Source organism: Meles meles, chromosome 7 (genome assembly GCF_922984935.1).
Source record: "Meles meles chromosome 7, mMelMel3.1 paternal haplotype, whole genome shotgun sequence".
Taxonomy (NCBI): Eukaryota; Metazoa; Chordata; class Mammalia; order Carnivora; family Mustelidae; genus Meles; species Meles meles.
In genome coordinates, this window is record NC_060072.1 from 123,470,109 (window position 1) to 123,497,133 (window position 27,025).

Genomic DNA, 27,025 nt, shown 5'->3' on the forward strand with positions numbered 1-27,025 from the left:
TTGATGCCAGTTTCCTCCAGTGTGATCATGTTCTCATTTAAAGCTGTTGGGTCCTTTCAGTGAAGGCTGCGGAGAAAAGCAGATTTCCTAAAGAGACTTTCTGTTGAAAAAGCCTGAAAGCCTGTGGGGTAGCTAGTGGAAATGTGTGGCTCCTGCAGATGGGATGTGATTTGGAGACTAGAGCTGAGGGTGACATTTTCTGTCTGAGGAAACACCATGGACAGTGTATTCTGAAAGAGTTCCCCATTCCTGACCTTGCTGCCAGTATTCTCAGTTTGCTTGTTTGAGAAAGGACCGGCAAAGGTGTCCAGTGACAGAAAGCACATATAACTTCTTCAAAGAGAAATCTGATTTGTCCAGTTTAACGTGTGTAAGTTATGACTCATCATTTCAAGAAACCTTTTATTAATAGAGGAATGGGTAAGTTAAGTCTAGCATAGTCACTGACATGCACAGGGAACAAAGACACACACAAACACTAGGCCATACGACGTAAATAAAAAATAGGGCTTACTGGAGAAAACTTAGGAGTACAAACAATTCCCTAAGCACCCATTACCTCACAGAGAAGTGTATCTTAAAGCTGGGAGAGCTGAACCAGCTCCACTGTGAAAAGGATTATAGTAAAAGGACCCAATTCCATGATGCTATCCTTGCTTATGGAAAGAAGCAAGGACCATGCCTGTGACAATTTAATAATGAGCTACTTGGTTGAGGCAAATACTCTTGCTAGACCTTGTTAGAAAGAGGGAGCTTCCAGGGGCGCCTGGGTGGCTCAGTGGGTTAAAGCCTCTGCCTTCGGCTCAGGGTCCTGGGATCGAGCCCTACATCAGGCTCTCTGCTCAGCAGGGAGCCTGCTTCCTCCTCTCTCTCTGCCTGCCTCTCTGCCTACTTGTGATCTCTGTCTGTCAAATAAATAAATAAAATCTTAAAAAAAGAAAAAAAAAGAAAAGAAAGAGGGAGCTTCCAGAACTCAGCTTTGGTACCAGCCAGTTCCATGTGACCAACTCAGATCTGCTAAGTAGTTCCTTTCTGCACTGATTGTGGGGCCATCTGGATTTGCACACTTAAGTGTTATTTTGCCTTTAGAAAGGATGAATTATGTGTGTGAGAAAGACAGGAAAAGTGGAAGAATACATACCAAACCACCAACGGGGCTTATTACCTCAGTGTAGAATTAAATTAAAGAAGCAAAAAGGAAAAACTCTCATGTATAATGGATTTCCTTTTTTTTTTTAAAGATTTCATTTATTTATTTGACAGAGAGAGAGATCACAAGTAGGCAGAGAGGCAGAGAGAGAGAGAGGAGGAAGCAGGCTCCCTGCAGAGCAGAGAGCCCGACGTGGGGCTCGATCCCAGGACCCTGAGATCATGACCTGAGCCGAAGGCAGCGGCTTAATCCACTGAGCCACCCAGGCGCCCCGGATTTCCTTTTTTTTTTTAAGATTTTATTTTTAAGTAATCTCTACACCCGACGTGGGACTCGAACTCAGAACCCCAAGATCAAGAGTTGCACACTCTACCGATTGAGCCAGTCAGGTGCAGCCAAGAACCCCGTGTGGAATGGATTCTCTGTTGTTTGAATTTGCTACATTGACCACATACTATAAATGAAATAATTTTACAGGGAAATGTTAAAAAAGATTGGGTGAGGATGAGTAAACCCGTGAAGAACACTTTAAGTGGTGAAATAGCAGTTCTCCGTTAAGTATCATGTGCATGTTTTTCCAATTCGGAGGAAAGTTTTCTTTACTCTCCTGGTTTCCTTACGGAACCACTCAAGTTAGATCCAGTTCAGACACTCACAGACCGCAAAGGTGCAGACTGATAACAAGACTTCAGAGTACACTCTTTGGAACATAATCGGAGGATTCCAGAGGGTCGGCTACCTGTCTCCATGCTTAAGGCTAATTCAACACAAGTGCATCATCAACACAAGCGTGGACAAAATGGACACTCCTGTGGCTATTGTGCTGGGACTTGGACCCCAAGCCTGAGTCTGCACAGTATGAATCCCCGGGACTCCTGAAAAGAGAACGGCTCCCCTATTCCACCTGCCCGGGTGACAGTGTTTGGTGATAGAGTTTGCCCTATGCCCTTCTTACCTTCCCAAGGCCGGTTCAGCTCCTGCTTGAAGTTTGTGTGAGAAAATACAGTGCTGACTAGATGAGGTGATCTGGAATATGCATGACTGCTTCAGCACTAGATTTTATCAGCCTTTTAAAAGATTATTTAAAAATACATGCATTCATTATAAAATGGCCTGCTCTGATTGTGCCAACTCTGGTGGGGTATTTTTTTAAAAAGATTTTATTTATGTATTTGACAGAGATCGCAAGTAGGCGGAGAGGCAGGCAGAGAGAGAGAGGGAAGCAGGCTTCCTGCTCAGCAGAGAACTGGATGGTGGGGCTCGATCCCAGGACCCTGAGACCATGACCTGAGCTAAAGGCAGAGGCTGTAGCCCACTGAGCCACCCAGGCGCCCCTCTGGTGGGGTATTTTACCACAGTGAGCAGCTTCTCCTTAAAGCAAAGTCCACCTATGCTGCTCTGGGTTCCCAACCTCAGAAGCAGGCTGGACCAGCAGGCCAGGGACCCAAGTCTCAGGGGAAACAGAGGGCCCGGTGTGGAGACAGGGAGATGGCTAGGAGGGGGTGCTTGTAGTTCATCTAGAGTCCTCTATCTTCTAATGCACTGTGTCCCCACAGAAGTGCCTGTTGTAGTTGTTCTTGATTGTTCTGCATTCTAAGTAGGGGATTCCTGAGGGTAGTTGAAAGCAAACATAAAGTAAGATAGATGGTGAGTCTGGGGCAGGCAGTGGGGTAGTCGGGAGAGGAGAAAGGGACACTGTTAGAAGCTGAGTTGGGTCCCCCTCCCTCCTTAATTCAATATGACTGGTGTCCTTAAATGAAGGTAGAACGTGTGACTCTTGATCTTGAGTTTGTGAGTTCAAGCCCCACATTGAGTATAGGGTTGACTTTAAAAAAAAGTGATATCAAGAAGAGAAGAGACACATACACATGGAGGCAAGATGATGTGAAGACAGAAAAGGCCCTGTAACAATAGACGCAGAGATAGGAGGAACAGTGCCACCAACCAGGGAGTCCTGGAACCACCAGAAGCTACAGCAGGCAAGGCAGGATCCTCCCCTAGAAAGGAGCACCCAGGCTCTGCTGACACCTTGAATTCGAATTTCCATCTTCCAGAACTGTAAGAGAATCCATTTTTACTATGTCAAGCCACCCAGCTTGTTACACGATGCTATGGCAGCCTTAAGCTAAGGCCTACAGGCACTAGGAGGGAAAATGAAGTAATACCAAAGCTACATTTCCTCTGCTTTATAGTTTTGGTTACAGCTGGCCTTGCTGTAACCTCCCTTTTGATTCGATGTAGTTAAGAACCCAGAGTTGAACCCTGAGACTCCTCAGAGTTGTGAGGAAGCATCTGGGCTCAGTAACAGTCCTGGAGAATGGTCTTAACCTAAATAATTGTGTTAACATTTCCCTTTCACATGTGTGACTTGCTGAGACAGGCTGAGAAAATCATGAGCAATGTCCCTTGAGTTCAGGCTTTCAAATGCCTAAGTCAGTGAGAGTAATGGGTCAGTCAGGCTCAGGGAGAGAAGTTGGCATGACTCGGTTTGAGATTTCACAAGATAATTAATACACAGTGATGACTCAGCACTTTTATTTCTAAGCTGTAAGCAAACATCATCTTTTCTCTTCACTGTGGTCCTTTGCATTGTTCTATAGGACAGGAGTCTTACCATGGGAACAATGGCTAAGTAAGGGGAAGTCACTGTGGGTTTGGTGCTAGGAAGCCCCACAGGTGTTAGCCCACCTCAGAAAATCATCTGCAAAGAAGCGAAAGCCAGGGCATCTTAGTCCATCAGAGCAAAAGGCATGTGTGTTTACCACAGCAGGCCCCGAGTTGAGACCCTTTGAAGGGGCCTATTCACGTGGAAGTGTTGTTCAAACACCTGGGGTGGGTATGTGAGTTTCAGGCTCCACCGTGGTCTGTCAAGATGAGGTCAGATATGGTGGCGGTTATCAAGATATGATGGGTACAAGCCATCATAATGCCACTGGCGCCACTGCTCGATAGCTTCCTGGCTTCTCTCTTCTTGTTCTGGGGAACAGAGATAAAATGGTCATGTTAGCATGGAGAGGAAGGACTCTGCTCTGAGGAGAGCCATCAAGCTCTTGGCAGCCATTCTATCCAAACTACCTACCCTGTGGTGACATGAGCAAATGGTGCAGAACAGAACAAAATGTCTGAGCTGAAAGACCTGACAGAATGCTGAGTCACTTTGGGTGCCAAGCGCAGTCAGGAGACAGAGCTGGTAGCCAGTAGAGTCAAGATCAAGACCTATGTCCCAGCCTGTGCTCTTTCCCTTACACAGCCCATAAAGCAGGGAGAGGCAACGGAACAGAAATGAAGCACAAAGAGAACAGAACAGTAACGAGAGACAACAGGCTTTATGGTTAAAAAATGACATCACGGAAGGAAATAACTGTCAACTTCAAGTGATGGCATTATGAGTAATTTTTTTCTCAGGCTTTGAAAATAAAATTGCGTTTCAAGAACTACCCAGAAAGGTTAAGCAAAGTGGAAGGAAATGTGATAATCGTTGATTCTGGGTGGTGGTTATATGGGGGTTCACTGAACTATATACTTTCCCATGTGTTTGAAATTTTTCCAAGTAAAAGGGTAAAAAGAACAGAAAGGAGTTTTTAGTAAGAAAGTCGTGATTCTGCTGTCTATAATCAGCCATGTCTCTGAGTAACAACTTTGTTCAATTGTAGGATTAGGTCCTGATGCCAAGTCCACACTGCTTGTTTTTGTTAGGGACCATAAAAGCACGAGCAGATTTCACAAGTCCCTCAGTGTGTAAAAGGCAACCATAAGACTCCTCAAAAGGTAAACAGCATTACCACATAACCCAACAATTCCACTCCCTGTATGTACACCTAAGAGAAGTGAAAACAGGGACAAATGAATGGACTAACAAATAGTTATCCAAATACACACACATACATGTGTATTATTCAGTCATAAATAGGAATGAAGTTCTAATAACATGCTACAGTATGTGTGAACCTTGAAATACGCTCTATGCCAGACACAAAGAGATGTGTACCGTGTGATTCCACTTCTATAAAAGACCTAGAACAGACAAATTGGTAGAAAACAAAATGTACTAGAGGTGAGCAGGGATTGTGGGCGATGGGGAGTTAACAGTTGCGTAGTGGGTACAGAGGTCATCTCTGAGGTGATGCAAGGGTTCTAGGAATCCATAGTGTTGCTGGTGGCACAACAGTGTGAACGAGCCGAATGCCCCTGACTGAGCTTGAACACTTAAAAGTGGTGACGATGGCAGATTTTATGTAAATTTTACCACAGTTTTTAAGTGTTTGTGGAAAATGTTGGGAGGATCGGAAGTTCTAACAGAAAAAAATGGTATCAAGCAAGGATTCAGACCCCCAGAAGTTGTACTTATTTTTTTCAAATGTGGGCTTCACCACCAAAAAGCCTGTGAACCTGACTTTGATGCTAGTGAACCTCATTCTCTGGAGCACTGGGCAAACAGGATGACCTGGTGACATCAGGATGCAGAGAAAATGTGTGTCTGTGTGGTCCTGTGTCTGTGTGGACCCTTTTGAAGGTCCATCACATGCCCTCGACAAGAAGGACCCCTTGTTACAGCTGGGTATTCAGGCATAATGGCTGCTGTGTATGTTTCCTTCCTCTTTGAGCTTGGAGTCATGCTACCCTTGATGCTGGAAATTGCCTTTGGGACTTAGTACCCCAGGACAGCCTGGAGCTTAGAGTCAGGCCCCGGCTGGAGCTTTGGGTCTTCCTACCTTTCTCAGGCCAGATCGGCTACTCTTTGCCAATCTTGAGAGCATGATTTTGGCATAGGAATTGATTTTTTTTCTCTAGGTCATGCCGTTTTCTTCATACACCATTTCACTTAGACAAAGGGAAATTCTCCCTGACAAAGGCCCAAACAGCGTGGCTTTTGTGTAAGGGACCACCTGTGGCTGAGCATGTTTAGCCAAGCCAGGTGTCATGTGGCCAAGCCCAGATGGGCCAACCCAGGCTTCTGGCTTTGAAGGTGGAAGCAGACTTTGGCTCCCACACAGACCTCAGGGGTAGGAGCTCAACACACTGTTTATCCTGACACTTCCAGACTCAGAACTCAAAGGCATAAAGGCATCTTTGCCTCATCAAACTGGGGGTTTTGAGTAGAGAAATAGCCAGGAGCCATAGCTCTCCCAGAACAGCTCCGGTGTCCTGGATGGGCTCATGGGGCTGCAAGATTGGCTTCTCAAGCTCTCAGGAAGGTCACCTGCCTAAACTTACACCTTCGGAAATCCTAGGCCTTTCATTTATCCACAGTCATTCCTTAGCATTTGTTTTTAAGGGGTGGGGACAAACCTGCAGCTGCTGCCATTTATTCTGAAAATAGGTGACATGGTCAGATGAAAATAGCCAATCGAAAAACAGGGTCCTGACTGAGGAGTATGTGGGGGCATCAGAGAAGGACTGAGTGTTCTGCCCTGGAGGAGAGGTTTCACCAACTCATCTACTACAGCTGGTGCTGCCACTCGGAGGGGTCAGAGGTGAGGGCAGAGGAGGAGAATTGAAATGTGTTTCACATCAACATTTACCCTCTGGCAGGCTGGACCTGCTCCACCACTGCCTCCTTTATTTATTCAGCTGCGGGGGCACGGGGCAGGGAGGGCATGCTTTCCTTACCTCACTCCGTCCCATTGCAGGGAAGAAGGTCCCCCGAGACCTCCATGCACCCGATCATCCTTCATTTGTAAGAACAGTTCTTGGCTGGCAAACATACCTTGCTTCAAATCCCTGACTAGCCATGGCACCTTGGATATTCAGGCACCCTTTTTAAGCCTGAGTTTTTTAAACAAAAACAGAAATTTTTAAGTCCTGAGAGGCTGGGTATAAGGGTTGGGTTGTTCAGAGCAGCGCCTGACAGGGCCGGTGCTCAACCAGTGACAAAGCTCCAGTGTTACAACTCCTGTAAGCCCACGACCTGGCTGGGGGTCTTCATCTCTGTGGACAAGGCCTCAGGCCCCCGATTGCTGTCTCTCTGGCTTTGGTAGAGGTCTGGTCATCCCTTGAGTGCTGGCCCTTCACCCTAACTCATTGTGAAAGGGAAAACAGTGAGTGTTCTCCAACCAGATGCTACGTATGGGGACTGGAAACATTTATAAATGCTCAAAATAAAGTCCTATTATTAATACAGTGAGTTAACAAAGCAAAACAAAAAAACCCTAAAGGAATTTTTCAGGCCACATACTCATATTTTAAATGCCTCTCCCCAAACTGTCCACCAAGGTAAACAACTTTCCAACAGAAATATTTTGCTTCTGAGTTACAACATCCTAGCACACAACACCCCGCTCCGCCCCCCCCCCCCCCCCAGGATGTTCCCAGGAAAGCTTGATTTGGTGGGATCCAAGCCCACCACCTGTTTGCAGGGCTCAGGCGCCACCTGTGAGCCAGTGGGCATGACCTGCAGCCCTTGAGTACCTGGTGATTTTATCCTGTTCCCAAGAGAAGTTCTCAGAGAATGTTACCTCCCAAATCAACCAGAGCATACAAGCCAGGAGGCTCATGACATTAGAATGAAAATCAGGGACTTTCTCTAGCAAAGGTCACCTAAACTGGGGCCTTTTGTCTAAGCTCATATACATTTGGGAGCTTGCCCAGGAGCATTTTCTTCTGGAAGTGTGGGGGAAAGACAAAACAGAAATAAACATAAATAAACACTCTGGCTTGCTAGCCTCAGCCCTAATAAGTATTTCTGTGGGGTTTTGGTCTGAGTGACACTTGAGGACACTTAGTTGATGCAAAGTGCCATGCCATGCCAAGGAGTCTGGTTCAAAAACAGCTCCTCTCTCTGCCCCCGCCCAGCCCACACCCAGCTCTCACCTCTGAGGCTTTGGTGAAATCAACATTGCCTGAGCTGGGCCAGGAGCCTTACCTGCCCTAGGGCTGAGGTAGGGAATCAAGTGTGTTGTTTGCTGGCAAGAGACGCTGACACAAAGCTGAGGCTTAGGAAAGACAAGAGCAGTTGTGCAAAGCCTATAAAACTTAGAGCCTGCCCGACACTGTGAGTTGCTTTCTGAGGTCGGATTTCCTGGTCTGGTTACAACGATCAGATAAGATACTGATTAAAGGGGTGCCTACGTGCCTTAGTCAGACACTTAGTAAGCGTCTGTCTTTGTCTCAGGTCATAATCCTGGGGTCCTGGGATCAAACCCCACATCAGGCTCTCTGCTTGGGAGGAGCCTGCTGCTCCCCCTGCTTGTGTTCTTTCTCTGCCAAATAAGTAAGTTAAATCTTAAAAAAAAAAAAAAAAAAGATACCGATGTTAGTGAATAGGTGAATGGAAGCCAGAGTGAGTAGTTCCTAGAGCTGTTATGTTGCTGTGAATCCAGCGGAGTTGAAAGTGAGTTTGAAATCTTTCCAACACACCTGTAACCAGAGCTAAGCCACTAGCACTAAGTGCACTAGGCACTAAGGGAACACAGGCCACCACCTCAGTCCCCAAGTGGGAGAAGATATGATCAGCCAAAAATTCCCTGAACCAGTGGAAATCTAGGTGTTGTGTCCTCTTCTGTTCCTTCTCAAGTTCTGTAGCCATTTGTGTGACTTTCTTCCTTCAAGACACCAGTAGATGTGAACTGAGGAAAGAGCCTCTCTTACCCCTCCCTGTTCTAATTCAAATTTAGGGAAAAGTGGAAGCAACTTTTTATTTTCCCCCAAAGGCCCACTTCCCCAAAGACACTGGCTGAAGAATTCTTACCATCATTTTGCTCCTCCACGAAGTTCTCAAACTCGTTCCTTTGTTCCTCATAATATTCTCTCCGCAGCTCGTCAGCCCGCAGCTTCTGCCTGTTCTCCGCTGGGAAATGGCAAGAAGCAAGATTTGCCTCCAAGAATGGGGGCAGAGGCACGCATTTAGGGGAACAGGAACACTGATCATTTGGCCTGAGAAACTTGAACGTGGTGGGGAGAGGTGGTTTGGGGGGGCTTCGCGAAGATGGTTTACTCCTGGCACAGACTTTAAAACTTGAAGGAACCAGGAACTCACCCCATCCAAGCACCATGTTTTGCAAATGAGAAAAGCAGTTAGGCTTCACTCATAAAATTAGTGGTGCATCTGAGTATACTGGGCCAGTTAGAAACTAGAAATCCAATGATTAGAAATGAATTCTAGGAGGAATGATAAACTTAAAGTTTATTTCACATTGGAGATGCCTGGGTGGTTCTGTCAGCCAAGCATCTGCCTTTGGCTCAGATCATGATCTGAGGGTCCTGGGATCAAGTCCCACATTGGGCTCCTGCTCCCATTGGGCTTCTCCCTCTCCCTCTGCCCCTCCCCCTCCTGTGTTCTCTCTCTGTCTCTCATGCACTCCCTCTCTCCAATAAACAAATAAAATCATTTTAAAATAGTAAAGTTAATTTTAAATTAATACCTTCAAGTCCATCTTTGAGCAGCTGTCACAGCCAAAATGTGTGCCAGGAATAGATTAAAAAGGCAAGAAAGATTCTGTCCCGCTATTCTAGAGGCCTATAATCCAGATAAGGAGAAAAATACAAAAATGTCATACCCAGCAGAATGGCTGCTGTGATAGAAATGTATACAGGGCACAGTGATGTTGGGGGTGATAAAATGAGGTAGGAAGATCTGAGAGGATCCTTGGTATCCATGTGTCCTTAGGCTGTTCACTCCCTTTGTGTGGGCTGGCCTTGATGACTCTCTTCTAATGAACAGAAGTTGGCAGACATGACGGAATGTGGCTTTCTTCTTGGGCATCTCGTTCTGAGCAAAGCCAGCTGCCATGTTGTAAGCGGTCTTACAGAGAGGCCCACTCATGGCAAGAAACTGGTGGCCTTGATGGATAGTCAGCAAGGCATTGAGGCTTGTTCGAAGGCAGATCTTGCAGTCGGGCCTTGAGAGGACTACAGCCTGGGATAGGTGCTGAGCCTGAGGCCCCCACTTAAGGCCTATCTGGACTGCTGAGCAACTTAGGAGACAGTAAATATGGTTTTAAGTTGCTAAATTCGGGGTCCATTGGTACACAGCAATAGGGAATTGGTCAGAATATGAGATGATCACGTCAACTTCCTGATGTTGAAGATACCGACTTCTTGTATCCCTTATTTTGTAAAGCAATGCATTCTAGTAAAGTTGGCTATAAACTTCTTTTTAAAGATTTTATTTATTTGAGAGAGAGAACAGGGAGAGGAGAAGGGCGAAAGGGAAAGAGAATCTCAAGCAGAGTCTACACTGAGCATGAAACCTGACGTGGGGATTGATCTCATAACCCTGACAATTACCTTGATCTCATGACCCTGACCTTGAGCTGAAACCAAGAGTTGGACATGGTAACATTGGGGCGTATACCTCTGTGGTCAGAAGAAATACCCCCAGTGATAAGTGAAAACTGTCACCAAGAACGTATAAATATGGTGACCATTCCTTGGCAGTTGAACAGTGAAGCCCCCCCGCCAGCACCTTGAGCCCCAGCGGGAATCCCCTCCACCCACCCCCACCCCGCCCAAACACCACATCACACTTAACCAGCAGGTGCAGCTGATCCTCACTAGCTTCAATTTAGCCTGAAAAAAATCTTTCTAGATTGGGAGATCTTTTGGTGTAAGATAGTTTCCAGGTTCATCTCTTTCTACCCTTAAATCTTGACCTCTTTGGTATGAGAGCTCTGGTCGTCTGAAGGAAATTATTGAAAACTCTCTTAGTATCAAAATAATTGCTTTTAACTGGGCTTCAACTGGACAAATTCACAACAGCAGGAAGGCCATGTCTGGTCCAGGAACTGTCCCTCAAGGACACCTCACACTCCTCTGGTATGATCACATCAGAGGGGAGACCAAGGCGCCGTAGTCCCCATCAGCTTAGCTGTGCAGGAAGTCGGGAGACCAGTGATGATGGAAGCAGAGAAACTGAGGAAGCCGTTGGGTTCCTGCCCCACCCCATATTACAGTGGTGCTAGGACAAACAACGGAGCATTTCTTTGTGCAATAATTAATACCATGAACCATCTGAAATGTTTGAAAGTTAAGGGGCCTGCAATAATAAGTGAATTAATTAAATACTTGTTATTTGTATTACATTATTTTATTTAACTCAGATTTTAAAAATCCAGTTATCTGTGAATTGGTCTCTGTGCAGATTTCTTAGGTAAACCCCACGCTTTTCCCACACTATGTCTTTACCAATATAGTTGTAGGATTCTTGAGTCTGGCAGAAGGAATTGGTTTTCCAGTCCTTCCCCCACACTTACGCCCCTTGCCCCATATCCACACATTTCTTAGGAGGGAATTGAGGCTCAGAGAGGTTCAGTGACCTAATCAAAGTCACACAGTTGGTCAAGGCATAGCTTGGGACAAACCAGAGCCCACACTCACTACTTGGCCCAGAACACACCTTTCACCTTACCATCCCCTTACGATGCACCCTGAGCTCCAATGTTGCTCCAGGTCCCAGAAACCCCATGGGGATGGGAGAGAAAGGGGTTTGGAGTGTAGGAAGCAAGTGCTTAATGAGCCATCACCAGTTCCTAAAGAAGAATCTTCCATTTCTATGGACTTCAAAAAAGAAGCTGTCTTCCCAAATTGCCTTTCTGGGTGTACAACAAATGGAACCCTTGACTCAGCAAGGGCTAGGAACAATTTAAGTCTTCGGACAAAATGCCATGCTGACACCGTGCATCGTGTACATCCCTTCTCAGGTTCTGTGTTTCATTCTGAGTGCCTCCTGTCATCCTAAAGGAACCTCCTGCATCTTCACCCTGAAGCTTAGAGATGTCATGTGCCTTGTTTCCTGGTTCCAGATTCCAGCCTATCTGTGTCATTTGCCTGTGTCCCTTGCCTTTTACCCAGCCTGAGACATAACTGAGCATTGTTCTCCTGTCCATGCACGGGACTCGCCCAGGGGACAGCAGGTGACCTCAGGCGCAGCCTAACATCCTCACCAGGCTCCCCTGGACCCCCACGACTGACACACAGAGCTTCTGTTTGAGGTGAGGGACCTCTGGCTTCATCACACTCCTTGTGGTTCTGAATCAGCTTATGAGGATGGAAACTACTCGCTTCTCCTACAAGAAGAGGCCGCTTCTCTGATTTCCATCAAGAACTGCCTGGCCTTCATCATAGCCCTTCCTGTGTTTCTGGATGTTTGCTAACTTCTAAATCTCAGGTTGGGTGAGGCCTGGAGATTTTTCCAGTATAATTCGTACTTATCCAGTTGGTTGGGGGCTGGGGGAAAGGAATTTCATCTAAGCACTAGGACTTAGGGAAGGCTTTTGCATTAATCCAGGTGGGAGATGGTGTCAGCAAAAGGCCGGAGGAGCAGGAATGGAGAAGACAGAGCATTTCAAAAGACTGAAGAAAGAATCTGTAGGGCTCAACTGATTAGCTAGGGGCAGTGAGAGGCTGGGAAGTGTGCACTGGGGAACGGGGTGGTTGGATGGCAAGACCACTCAATGAGGTGGAGAACACAGGAGGAAGTTCGAAGGACATGCATTGGACAAATCAAGTATCTGACACTTGTGGGATCTTCTAATGGCGAATCCAGTGCTCTTCTCATTTTCCCACAAAAGTAATTTTGTGAATATGTTAAACCATTACCACAATCAACTTTAGGACACTTTCATCGCCCCAATAAGACATCCCATACCCATTAGCAGTCACCCCCCAATTTTTTCAACCCCCAAAGCCCTAGGCAACCACTAATCTGCTCTCTGTCTCTGGTTTCCCTGTCCTGGGCATTCCATCTAATTGGAATCATACAATGTGTGATCCATTGAGACTGTATTCAAGGTTCATTTCTGTTGTAGCCCACATCAATACTTCATTTCTCCCTGCTACAGAATAATATTCTATTGTACATATATGCCATATTTTATTTATCCATTCATCACTTAATGGGCATTTGGGTTGATCCTACCTTTTGACTATCGTAAATGAGGTTGTTATGAAAATTTTGTGCATGGTTTTGAGTGGACATATGTTTTAATTTCTGTTGGGTAAATACCTAGGAGCAGATGTTAGGTCACATGGTACCTTTGTACTTTCGAGGAACTTTCACATTATATTTTCCAACTTCATTTACTCATCTTCCTTCTCGAGTGTTCTGAGATCTCTTTGAAGAGAAGTTTCTATCTTACTCTATGGAAATGATGCCCAGCACAGAATAGGTACTTCATAAATGTTTATTGAATTAGTCAGTGAAAATACTCTTGAGTGAGGGCATTAAAAGGGGACATTTATAAGCTTGTTTCAATGGGCTATTCATAAGAAGGTACCCACATGAGGACCCAGAATTTCTAAGTTAATGTATCCCTGGGTCCAGGATTATTTTCAAGCAGCAGGAACAAATTTTGTGGCACATTTATGGATTGCCTTAGAGGATGGCCAAGTTGGCTGTAACATTCTCCTCAACTTGACCAAAGTTTAGACAGTTTTCTTCCTGATGATAGGCCCCTGACCTCCCTTTTCTAAGAGTATTTACTTTAGAAAACTGCAACTGTAAATTCTTTCTCTGCCCCTTTGAAATCTATGCAGATCTCTTCTCCTAGTCTTGTGCTGCTCTTTCTATCCAGGATTGTCTTTCTTAGGGACCTGGGGACTTTCTTTTCAAAACGAAAATATCAAATGAGATAGCACCCCTATCTCCCAAACTCTGTGGGAGGAAAGACACCTGGCTTTGGTGGGCACCTTACTCCAACTGTGAAGAGCAGTTAACAAAATGCAGCCCACCCCACCCCACCTCTTAAAATCCCTCCAGGTCCTTGCTTCAGTGGAATTGACTTTAGCATCACTCCTCTGTTGCAATAGTCCTAAATAAAGTCGTCTTTGCCTGTTTAACTTTGTCTTTTACAATTTTAACTCTGACAAGGTCATCAGTTCAACATATCACCTGATCCACCGGGGCCTGCAGGCATGACTCATATAAGTGGAAATGACCCTTGGGGACAGTGTGTCCAGGTAAAATGAAATCACTAGATACTATGGCTCATGTTAAGTGTTCTTCCAAAACAAATATGTAAAAGCCCATTTTCGGCACCTAATATTAAGAATATGTTATGCTCTGGAGTGCCTGGGTGGCTCAGTCAGTTGGGCTTCCAACTCATGATTTAGGCTCAGGTCGTGATCTCAGATTCATGAGATCCAGCCCTGAGGCAGGCTCTGCACCCAGCAGGGAGTCTGCTTCCCCTTCTCCCTCTGCCCCTCCCCCTGTTCGCACACTCTCTCTGTCTCTAAAAATAAATAAATGGGTCTTTAAAAAAAAAATATATATATATATATATGCATATATATATTTCATTTTCAATGGACTAATTATGTTACTGAGCCTGATCCCACTGCCCATTTGATAGGAAGAATTAAGGATTATACCAAAAGAGGTACTCATGACCCTGGGAACCAGGGGATCCCCAGGACTCAACTTCCTCAGGAGTCCCCATAGCAAATATAGATGAGCATTTTTCTGCTACCTCCTCAGGTCTCAGGAGTGGTGAGAATAAAACACCTTAGACGTGAATGTGAAGGCTTGTTTCTGGGGCAAGAGTGACAGTTTGTGAAAACGGTTTCAGCGTTTTTGATGTGCCTCTGGAGCTGACTGTGTTGACACAGCTGGGTGTGGAAAACGAGAGCTTCATGAGTCAGGACGTGTCTGAAACCTTCCTCATTTTTTATCTTCCTGCAAAAGGCATTCATTTCTCTAAGTGCCTAGCTAGAGTGTCATGGAGCTTCTTTACAGCTTTTCCCCTCCCATGTTACAGAATATTATTAGTCCCTATGAAACTGGTTTCTAGAGGTCTCCCTGTAGAATTAAGTCTGAGAGGAGATGTCTGCATTCAGAAAAAGGCATGAAACATTCTATAGCTGCATAGAGTACTGCCAGGAGAGCACCCGTGTCCAGGTTGATATCAGCAGGCAAGCTGTGATGGCTATACTATTACTAAAATATTAAAATACTTTCCTATTAGTCAGGACATGTCTGAAACATGAAAATGAAATGAACATGAACATGACAATGAAAATGAAAAATAAAATGAAAAAACATGAAAATTGCCACTTTCCTGAGCCATCTTCCCAAAGCTCTCTACTGCTGCCAGGGCTCCGTGCTCTCCCCCAGAACCCATGCTTTCCACAATTCATTCTCGAAAGAAGTGATGATTGGCCCAGCAGGGAGCCTGCAAAACCCTGCTCTGCTCCCACAACCAGCCTTGATTCTGATTGATCAGTGCCTGTCCTGTGCCAGCTAAACGTATCGCCAATCACTCTGAACTCAGAGCTTTCTGATTACTCACTGTTCCTCTGAACTTGCCTTGTATTTTGTCTACCTCTTCTCTTTGTCTCCTCTGTTCTGTTTTCTGTGTGATGTACTACCCCCAACCACCGTCAAAAGCTCCATACCGTGGGCACCTGGGTGGCTCAGTTGGTTAAGCACCTGACTTTGGCTCAAGTTATGATCTCAGAGTCCTGAGATCACCCTGTGTCCAGCTCCATGCTTAGCGGGGAGGGAGTCTGCTTCTCCCTCTAACTTCGCCTCTCCTCCTTCTTGTTCTTTCTCTCTGAAATAAATAAAATCTTTAAGAACAAAAATCCCATACCTACTACAAAGCAGGGCATATGTTAGGGTATATGTGTGAGAGAAGGATATGTATCAATTAGAAATGTTTTCAAGGACTTGGCCACGTGGTGTCATAATGGTTGTTGACAAGAGGAAGCCATTACAGTGTAGGCAACCAGATGCTCTACCAGAGGCGTTCTACTAACAGGTTCTCAGGCTTTGCTGATTCTTCTAGAATAGGGTATGGTAGAGTCAGTTATTGGTGTAAGGGAAAGGTGAGTTGACCCTCTTTTTCTGGAAGATCACCTTGAATGGATAGATCATAACTGTTCTGAAATTAATCACTTTGGCTGGCCTCAGTAGAGTGTATAAAAAGATCTTTAGTGCACTGAATGACAAAAACTGACCTAATCCTTTGTTAGAGGGGAAGGAAAGGAAGAGGATGGGGTGTAGAGGTGTTTCGGGTCTGTGGAGGGGAACCTTGGGCAGGTCCTGACTGCTTTACTTGGGCTTCTTATTCATGGTTCCAGAAAGAGCTGGTCACTAAGATTGCTGAGATTCATTACACCTTGGGCTTAAGACCCTAGACTGAGAGGATCCCGGGGCCCATCTCTCCACCAGAGATATGAAGTGAAGGACTTTTGCTCTACTACCTATGGTAGCCACTAGAGCAGGGTACTTAGCCACTCCCATCTTGCCTCCATCATGGCAGTCTGTGCCCCCATCTCCAGAAGCCTGAGCCTTCTGGCTGAGACCTAGTTGCTCCCACCTTTGCCAGCAGCCTCTTGCATTTTAACCTAAGAGACTGAACAACTACCCATTTCCTGCACTTGTTCATGCTTTGGTAGTGACACTTTGGGGTCTGGGGTCATTGGTGTATCACAGCTCAAATCTTCACTGCTCAGAAGTTGACCTGTCAGGAATTTAAAGAGCATCCTGGTCAGAGTGGCTCAAAACCCATCCTAAAAATGACCCTTTAGGGGAAGAAGTCCACTGCTAAGGATTTATTGCTCTAGGACATGATAACAGCTTATCGAGTGCAGCTACTTTAGATACCAAAGACTTGACCCAGCTAGCAAGACTTGGGTACATCTCACCAAGGCCAGATTCCAGCACAAACCCCAGTCTCACCAGGCCACCACCCTAAGACCAAACTCCCAAGATGCAGCCAAAGCAGATCCCCAACGTAGAGCAGGGTAGAGACTAAATTTCTGGACTGTACCATAATTCTCAGATGAAGGGACTCAAATGTTCTCACCCTTGGATGGATGGAGATGCATTCACTTTGCTCTGAAGGTCTAGAGATAGGGACCTCACATTTGACTGCACACTCAGATCTCCCTGGTGCTGTAAAAATACACAGTGCCTGGGCCTCAACCTGTGTGTGTGTGTGTGTATGTGTGTGTGTGTGTGTGTGTGTGTAATCAATAAGTGCTGATTAAAAATCCCTGAATTTATTTTTTGCCAGATTTTTTGAGGTATAATTGACAAATGGAAGTTGTCTGTATTTAATCTGTACAACTGTTTTGATGTATACATTGTGGAATAATCATCATTATCAAGCTAATTAACATATCCATCACCCCATCTTCTAAGGTTCTTGTTCAGTTTATGTGAGGTCTGAACACCAGTATTTTTTACAAACATTTGAGGTGGTTATAATGAACAGCTAAGGTTGGGAACTGCTGGTGCAAGTATATATATCTACTGCTCATACATGTGTACAGATGTACATGCATATATATATACACACACACATTCAGAGACTGATCCGAATTTTTTTAAAGATTTTATTTACTTGAGAGAGGGAGAGCAGGAGTGGGGAGAGGGAAACACAGACTCCCTGCTGAGTGGGGAGCCCAATGGGGGGGCTCGATCCCAGGACCCCAAGATCAAGATCTGGGCTGAATTCAGATGCTCAACGGACTGAACCATCCAGGTGTTCCTCCAGTTTTTTATTAATGTGTGTGTGTGTGTGTGTGTGTGTGTGTGTGTGTGCGTGTGTGTGTTGAAAAAATTGTAATGGGAGTGGTCTTGATTTTCTTCCTTTAGTTTTTTGGGGTTCTTTTTTTCAAGTTTTGTACAGTGGTCTTACAATCATTTCTAATCCCAAGGAAAAAAGCCAAAGTGCTATGTTTAAAATAACTTTACTTTCTAGATCAAGCTCAGCTCTCTGTATGAGCCACTTCAACACCCATCTGATTTCTCCCCCCTGAATTCCTCCCAGCCTGTGACCACTCCAGTGCACCCATCCCTTCATGGAGACTACAGATGCTTGTTCTCTGTTCCACGTTGGCATCGTGCCTCTCCCTAGCCACAGAGTGCCCAGAGTGCAGGGTCTGGCATGTCTTTGCAGGAACAGAGGTATTATTGATAACCTGGGCCTGAGCTGGTGCCAGGAGTCGTTCAGTTCTCTGAACAAAGGCGCTCTTTCTCTGTCTCTGGAGATGAAGCACAGAGTGGCTTTCTGGTCTCCAGATGGGCTATCTAGGAGAACGGAAGGGAAAGGATGCATTGGCACCTCTGTGGAAGAACATACAAATGAGGTCTGTGGGATAAGAAGTGTGGGCCAAGCTGGCTAGGGTCCCTGTCTGTCCAGGAATCTGGTGTGTGTATGGCTTGTATTCTGAGCTCTCCACAGTTCTGGCAGCTTGGCACGACTTAAGGCAGACCCGGGGAGGAGAGGAACTGAGCCGTGTCAGGAAGTCTGGGCAGCGACAAGAGGAAAATAGGCACAGAGGGCCCTGTCTTGCCATCCTCGTGGAGATGGCTTTGAAGGCAAGTCTCTGTGGAGGCTCTACTAGGCTAAGTCCTGCATGGCAGGCCTGGGAAACCAAAGGGACTGGAAATGGAGGTAAGACCACAGCCTTCTTCCTCCTAGTAGATGTCAAAGTACATCTAACTTGGAAGAAGAAAGCATCATCTTCTGTGACTTCCCAGTTGTACCCCAACACTGGGGAATATATTAGGCTGTAGCTTCCCTAAAGTTTGGACACACTAGCACTACAAAATGCTCGAAAATGAAAGGATTACAGAGTCAAATAAATTTGGGGATCAGATTCAAAAGGCAGAAGCATATTAAAGATTCTGACAAGTCCTGCAGCTGGAAAATTCCAGCATCCTTCCAAATTTAATTTACCATACCATCTTTATTCATGGAGCACCTATTTAAATATAGGGCCTGTTTTGGGAAGATCTGAATTGGTTACTTTATGGCAAGAGAGTCCATAGCTAGAATGGCATTTGTCAGTAACTCAATTCCGTTTCCAAGAAAAGGCATAAATTGGGGTACCTGGCTAGCTCAGTCAGTAGAGCATGTGACTCTTGATCTCAGGATTGTAAGTTCAAGCCTAATGTTGGGTGTAGAGATCACTTAAAAATAAAATCTTGGGGTGCCTGGGTGGCTCAGTGGGTTAAGCCTCTGCTTTCAGCTCAGGTCATGATCTCAGGATCCTAGGATCGAGCCCCACATTGGGCTCTATGCTTAGCAGGGAGTCTCCTTCCTCCCCCCACCCCCCCCCGCCCCACCTGCTACTTCTGATGTCGATCTCTGTCTCTCTGTCAAATAATTAAATAAAATCTTTAAAAAAATAAAATAAAATAAAATCTTTTAAAAAGAAGAAGAAAAAGCATAATTTAATAAGTATTACATATTTGGGTCACTGCTCTGCCCTCAAATAATATACTGGCCAATTGACAGATTAATAATTGGAAACAGTTGTTTTTGTTTTTGTTTTTGTTTTATGACAACATAATAAGCTGTGAGCACCAGTCATTGATAGGGACAAATAATTGTCTAGGAAAGAGAGTGGTCAGTGTAAGCAGGAAAGCTTCTAGCAGAGTACTGGTATAGAGAAAGATGCAAGTTTTTGAAAGATGAACACAGAATGCCTCAGGAGGGAGAACCAGGGGAAGCATTCTAAACTGGGGTTATTGGTCGTACCTTTTGATAAAGCAAAAAAATCCAACACAGGAAGGATAAATATAGATGTGGACACAGGGAAGAAGGAAAATCATGTCCCTCATATGTCCAACTTTGGACCAGATTAGAAAGATTAGGGTAATCTGTTCTGATCAGTGAGAATATCAGAAAAAATGGCATCTCGTCCTATGACCTAGTTAGATTCTGATTACCACCCTTTTGAAAAACAGCCCAACTCAGGGCATGGAGCTCAAAAATCATTTTCATTTGCATATAAACAAAGCCTTAAGCATATAATAAATCTGTCCTAGAAACAGCAGCCCTTGACATCTCATTACAGATACACCATCCTTCGTGTCATCATTTCTCCCAACATCTCTGGGAACTCAGAGCAAGTGACAGGCTGTGGCCATTGCTGCCAGGGCAGGCTCTTGCCCAGCTCTCTGCTGCCGGACAGTCCCCAAGGAAGGCTGGCTACCTGGCTACCCAACTGGCTGCCTAGCTCAGGAGCCTGGCTCTTAATTTGTTTTGATTCTTTTTGTTTCTGTTTTTGCTGAAGTAAAGCAAGGGAAGTGGTTACTCGAAGATCTTACAGAGTCTTAACAGCATGAATTGTCAATAATGATAAAATTGTTAAAATTGGAAAAGAAAACAAGGTCCCTAGGCCTCAGATCCTTGCCACTTTCATGTCTTGGAACAGCTGATTCTAGGAAGGGCAGCTAGAGATGGACAGATAGAGAAGCAGCTGCTGGAAGCCTGGGCAGGAAGGAGGCCAATCCTTGAGGCCTTCATCCTTATAGAAATAGCTGGGGAGCGAGAGAAGCAGAGACTCGCTTTCATGTGGCACAAAGAGGATGGGGACAGAGTGTTCCAAGTATAGGAATAACTGTTCAAGAAAAAGATGAGTGGGGCACCTGGGTGGCTCAGTGGGTTAAGCCTCTGCCTTTGGCTCAGGTCATGATCTCAGGGTCCTGGGATCAAGCCCACATCAGGCTCTCTGCTCAGAGGGGAGCCTACTTCCCCCTCTTTCTCTGCATGCCTCTCTGCCTACTTGTGATCTCTCTCTCTCTGTCAAATAAATAAATAAATAAAATCTTAAAAAAAAAAAAAAAAAGATGAGAGCGAGCTTATGTGTGATCGCAAAGAGGGTCTGTCTGGCCTCAAGGCCAAAATCACTACATTTGATTCTCAGGACAACCTTCAACCTCATGGTGGGGGGGAGTATCAGCATTTCAGAGATAAGATCGCTAAGGACCCCCCTTTTCCTCACTGGGGTCCTACACAAATTTTAAGAACAAGACAGAGCAGTAGGTGAAGGTTGAAATGTCGCCTTTATGGCTCAATATCGAGAGTGTGAGGAGCCAGCAATGTAGACCAGTTCCGGTTGTTCCACATCATCACCAACATCTGGTAGTGTTACTATTTTTAATTTAGCTGGTTGAGTGAGTGTTAATAAAACCATATCACATTATGGTTTCGGTTTGCATTTCCCAGATGACTAAGGATATTGAGCACTTTCTCATGTTCTTATTGGCCATTCGTATGTATTTCTTTGTAGAGTTTCTGTTTAAGTCTCCTGCTCATTGTTTTTTTATTGGTCTGTGTTATTATTAAAGATTGTTTATGTTCTCGATACAATATTTTGTCAGTCACAAATTTTTAAATACTTCATTCAAGGTTTCAAAGATATTCTTTATTTTCTTATATGAGTGTTATATAATCCACCTTGAACTGATTTTCGTGTATGGTATGAGATCGGAGTCAACATTCTGTTTCCTCTCCGTACAGATATCCAATTGTTCCAGCACCATTTGACGAAAAATTTTTCCTTCTCCATAGAATTGCTTTGCTGCGTCGGTCAAAAATCACCTGTCTCTGTGAGATTATTGTGTTCCTTTGATCCGTTTGTCTCCCCTTAATTCAATAACAATTGTCTTGATTTCTGTCACTTTTTAGGTCTTAACAGTGCATGGCATAAGACCTCCAACTGTGTGTTTCTTCTTTTGCTATTCTGCATGCTTCTCTACTTCCATATACATTTTGAAGGACTTTAGGGACATTAATTTGGGAAGAATTGCAATCTTAACAGTATTGGGTCTTCCAATCAGGGGCATAATGTTCCTTTCCATTTATTTTGATCCTCTAATGCCTTGCAGCAATGTTTCTTACTGTTCTGTAGAGAGGCCCTGTACAACTTTTGCTGAATTTATCCCTAAGTATTTTACGGGTTTTTTTAATGGAATTTAGATTTTTTATTTTCTGTTTACCGCTAATATATACAAATGCTACATATTTTGGTGTTGACCTTTTATCCTGCAATCTTGCTCAATTTCCTATCTATAGTAGGCTTTTATAGCTACTTAAGGATTTGCTATGTACACAGTCATGTTGTTTGTGAATGAGTTTTCCTTCTCTCTTTCTAATCTGGATGCTTTATGTATTCCCTTAGCGCAGCAACTGAAGTTTATGGTAAGAGGTTGCTTAGAAGTGGAAGAGTACCATCTCGGGGAAAGTGTAGTATCTCCTCACTAAGTGTGTTGTCAGCAGTTGGTTTTCTGCAGGTGTCTTTTATCAGAATGAGATCATTTCCTTCTACTTCTAGCCTGCTCACCGGCTTGGCTTGTGGTTACTGTAACTGGCTTTTTTGTCAAATGCTTTTACTGCCTCTACTGAGATAACCCGATGATTTTTTCTTTTATGATATGATAATATGATAGATTACCTTGATTGACTTTCAAATGTGAAACCCACACCTTGTATTCCTGGAGTAAACCCTACTGAGTGATACTGGATTATCCTGATTATTTACTGCTGAATTGTACCTCTCCTATTTTATTTAGAGTTTTGAGGTCTGTGTTCCTGGCGACTGGTCTGTAGTTACTTTGGAATATCTTTTACTGGTTTTGGTGTCAAGGTCATGCTGGCCTCCTAGAATGAGGTTGGGAGTATTCTCTCCTCCTCTTCTTTCTCAGAGACTGTGTGTAAGATTTCACATCATCTCTTCTGCAAATGTCTGATAAAATTCACTGGTGAAGATATCAGAACTAACAGTTTTCTCTGAGCCTGGAGTTTTGTGGGAAGTTTTAAACTACAGCTTCATTTTCTTTACAGATAGATATATGGATATATGGCTATTCAGATCTTCTATTTGACGCCAGCTGCCAGATTTATTGGCAGAAAGCTGCACGTAATATCCTGTTCTTAATCTATTCCTGTTTCTGTGCTGTGTATTGATGACCCTCTTTCATTCCTAAAATCGGAAACTCACATTTTCTCTTTTTCTCTTTTTATTGATTTTATTAATCTTTTCAAAGAACCTACTTTGGTTTTCATTGATTCCCCCCCACCGCTTGTCCATTTTCTGTTTAATTGACTTATACTCTTTATTACTTCTTTTCTCTTATCTGTCTTATTCTTTTCTAGCTTCTTAAGAGGATAGTTTAACTCTAATAAGCTTATTTCTTTTCTTCTTTCTTCTTTTCCAATATAAGCATTTAAAGTCATAGAATACTCTGTCAGTACCCCTCTAGTTACATATCACAAATTTTGATATGTTGTGTTTTTCTCATTGGTTTCTAAGTGTTTTCTGAACTCCCCTGTGATTCCTTTGACCCATGTGTTATTTAGAAGTATGTTGTTTAATTTCCAGATAGGGATTTTCCAGATAACTCTTGCAATAAAATGTATGGTCAGAAAAATCAATTTTACATGATTTCAGTCCTTTGAAATTTATGGAGACTTGTTTTATGGCCAGCACTTGGTGTATGTTGATAAAAATTTGGGTTCACTTTGATTTCTGCAGTTGTTGACTGTCATGTTTTTTCAACATCAAGGTCTAAAAATAAAACTTTTGAGGAATGCCTGGCTGACTCAGTCACTTGCTCATGACCCTTGATCTCAGGGCTATGTCATCATTGGAGCCTGTGTTGATGTAGAGCCTACTTTAAAAAAATTTGTTTTTTAAAAACTGGGATTCTCCTCACAACTTTTAAGGTGGTAGCTACAGTTTGCTTATACATTTAAATAATTACAAGTGACTTTAGGCATATTATAGGCATTTACATTTTTAAGTAGAGTTACCATATTGCTCTTTTAAATATATGGAAGGGAATCCAAATACAGTAGTGATTTCACAGCCACCATAACCCATTTTCTTCAAAAAAAATGCATGAACATGCTCTTCATTAACACTTGGAAATTTGGTATACTTCCCTCTTCCTCCTTGAACCTTTGTTTGCAATCTATTGGGCTGATATGGCAAATGGCAAGACCCTAGAGCCTTTCCATTCCACTTATTCACAAAGTATTTTCCTAATGTGGTATATCTTTAAGCTTGTAAGTAATTTATTTATCACCATATCACACTTCTCTATCAGTGTTTTGTGTTTTTTGGTGTTTGGGGTTTTTTTCTGAAACCATAATCACTGGTGTTAGAATTTTTTCTTCTGGATTGAATTGTCATTACAGTTAATATTAGTGCATAACTGATCAAACAACATAATTACTACTTACTAAATTAGAAACAACAGTTGATGACCTGTAGGTGTTTCATTAAACACCTCTTTGTGAAATGAGTGTCATTGTTTGCAAATTAGATTATATATGTGTGGGTGAGTATTCTTTTTAGGTTGGGACAAGATTCAGCAACAGTATTTTTCCTATTTTTTCATTTTTATTGATAGAAGAACTGATGGAACTGATGAACTGATGAAACTATGTATTTTTCTTGTAAATACATAGATGAGACAAGGATTTTTAGTACAGTAGCTGTCACCCAATTCTTTTAAAGTCTTCTGAGTTATAAGCCAAAAATCTCTAGTGATCTATCATGAAATATTATTTATAAAGACCTATCAGCTGACAGTTCTATTAGGCCTTCTTTCAATTTTGATGAAAACACAGAATTGGAAACCACTGGAGTTGGAAAAGGATTTGTTACCTGTCATTAAATTTATTTGTTCTCCCAGTTTCTGAAAAATAGAATAAGGATTTTATCAAGACTTCTAAAATTATTTATTATTAAATTATTATTTGCTAATAAGATATTTTTTAAAGATTTTATTTATTTGACAGACAGAGATCGCAAGTAGGCAAAGAGGCAGGCAGAGAGAGAAAGGGGGGGGGAAGCAGGCTCCCCGCGGAGCAGAGAGCCCCATGCGGGGCTCGATCCCAGGACCCTGAGATCATGACCTGAGCCGAAGGCAGAGGCTTTAACCCACTGAGCCACCCAGGTGCCCCACTAATAAAATATTTTAACAAAAATTTCATCACAAGCATAACTCCCGTTAATTTTATAAAACACTGGAAGCTGTGTATTTTGTCCTTTTCTTCTTTGTCCATTGCTTCAGGGGACATCCCACCTAACCAGATTGCAAAGAATTTGTGTCGCTCCATTATAAAATCAAACCAACCCCCTGCAGGCTTGCTGTCATCAAAAGTCTGACTTTTTTTTTTTTTGATTAAATAAATTTGCGAATATAACTCCCAGGACAACCATCTTCTGAGTTCTGCTTCTAAGATAAATAGGTAAGGCACGGAGCCTTACCTTGGGTTTGCCTCTGTGATGAAATCAATCCCCTTGCCTACGGCTTTTCCCTCTGACATTCCTTTGACTTTATTCTCACCAGAAGTTCCTCAGAGCAGATAAATCTGAAGGGCTTTACTCCCTGGAGCAATAAATCTCAATAAGGTTCAGATAGATATTGGAAGGTCTCTTGTTAGATGTGGAAAGGAGAACCCACACCTCTATCCAGGCACATTCTGGGACAGAACAGCCTTGGGAAGAGAATGTATGGAAATTGGGGACCTAGGTCTTGATCTTCTTAAAATGGTCTGTGGCCTACACACCAAGCAAGATCCCAGGCACTCCGTTCTGAAATTCTCTGGCCTAAGAAGCCTAAGGCAGATGCAGATTTACAGATGAGGGGCAGGAAAAAGAACGAACGGGAGAGGTGGCAAAGGAACTGTCAGTGGGTTAAAAGATTTCCAAGAGGAAGGTGAGTTCCTGGCAGAAGGAACCACATGGGTCTAGTCAACATGGGCCCCCACTCTCCAAGGGATCTCGACAAGTTTGGAAAGTGCTTCTTTTGGAGAGGCCCAGAGCGACTGTGCTGACGTCTCTTGGGGGAATTTGACACAGGAAAGTGTGAGTGCCTTGAGGCACCAGTGGTCAACCAGCTCCTCCTCGCTCATCATTGGGCCATCAGACTTCTATCTCTTCCATGTCTTACATACCATCTGGGGCACCTGGGTGGCTCAGTGGGTTGGGCCTCTGCCTTCAGCTGAGGTCATGATCCCAGGGTCCTAGGATCGAGCCCCACATCCAGCTCTCTGCTCAGGGGGGAACCTGCTTCCTCCTCTCTCTCTCTCTCTCTCTGCCTGCCTTTCTGCCTGCTTGTGATCTCTGTCTGCCAAATAAATAAATAATAAATGAAATGTTTAAATACCATCCACTCTAGTCCCCTTTTCCCCGAATGCATTTGCCCTGATAGAGGCTATCATTTCACACCTCTAACACTGGTTTTCCCGCCTCCACTCTCATTTCTCCCTCTCTTATCCTGCAAACTACTGTCCCAGTCACTTTTCTGCATTGCAAATTAGATTGCGTCACACCACTACCCTCACCTCTCCAGGGGACTAGCACCCCATCTGCCAACAGAGCCAAGATTTTGTGCAGTCCTCTGTCAGTCATGGGCTTCCAGGACCCCTGGACTCCATCGTCTTGCTAATCATTCATTTGGGAAAGGATATATGAACTTGAGGGGTGAAAGGAAGCTCGCTGGAATAGGGAGGATTCTGGAACAGGATTCTTAGTTTTAAAAAAGAGACACAAAGAGGGGCTCTTGTCTGGCTCAGTCGGAAGAGCATACAACTCTTAATCTTGGAGTCATGAGTTTGAGCCCCACATTGTACAGTGTAGAGATTATGTAAGTAAAAAAAAAAGAAAGAGAGAGAGAGAGAGAGAGACACACACACACGGAGACAAAAAAAGAGAGGTAATACTTTTCTGCCTCTGGATGCTATGTGAGGATGCAGTGCCTGAGGCCACTGCAGCCATTTTGTAATCGTGAGCAACATGATGAAGCCAGAATAGGAAACAGGTGAGAATAACCTGGGCCTCTGATGACACTGAGCATATCGTGCCCTTACTCTGGAATTCCAGTTACATGAGTTAATCTGTTTTGTTACTGGTTGCCTCCAGAATCAACTTTTCCTGTTCCTTGCCACCAAAAGCACCCTTTGTGACTCACCACTGAATATTGAGTAAATTCCAAGTTCCTTTGCAAAGCAAAAAAGCATTTTCATCATCTGCCCTGTTTTATCTCCCAGTCCTCCCACCCCCACCCTGTCTTCCCCTCTTTGCTCTGGCATATCACACCCTGGCCATGCCTTGCAGATTCTCCCATTCTTCACAACCTCTCTGATGAGCAACCTCTCCTCCTTCCCCACCTGGCAAAATCTTTTTAAA

The 27,025-nt window shown here is 43.9% G+C and overlaps 1 protein-coding gene across 1 annotated transcript; it reads right to left on the minus strand.

Annotated features, from left to right (window-relative positions):
- Positions 1-3,798: 3,798 nt before the first annotated feature.
- On the minus strand, positions 3,799-9,878 carry LOC123946503 (unique cartilage matrix-associated protein-like). Its single transcript, XM_046011868.1, has 3 exons — positions 9,680-9,878; positions 8,838-8,936; positions 3,799-4,126 (listed from the first exon to the last, which is right to left on the minus strand). The coding sequence occupies exons 1-3, from the start codon at positions 9,876-9,878 to the stop codon at positions 4,029-4,031; spliced, it is 396 nt and encodes a 131-aa protein (XP_045867824.1). The 3' UTR covers positions 3,799-4,028.
- Between the last annotated feature and the right edge of the window lie 17,147 nt (positions 9,879-27,025).

What these genes read in the sequence shown, in the direction of transcription:
- LOC123946503 (XM_046011868.1), bottom strand. Translation starts at nt 9,878, where the DNA reads ATGGCAGCTGGCTTTGCTCAGAACGAGATGCCCAAGAAGAAAGCCACA. An exon ending in CCCCAACATCACTGTGCCCT is followed by an intron (nt 8,937 to 9,679) that starts GTATACATTTCT and finishes GCCATTTCCCAG; the next exon opens with CGGAGAACAGGCAGAAGCTG. An exon ending in CGTGGAGGAGCAAAATGATG is followed by an intron (nt 4,127 to 8,837) that starts GTAAGAATTCTT and finishes TCTGTTCCCCAG; the next exon opens with AACAAGAAGAGAGAAGCCAG.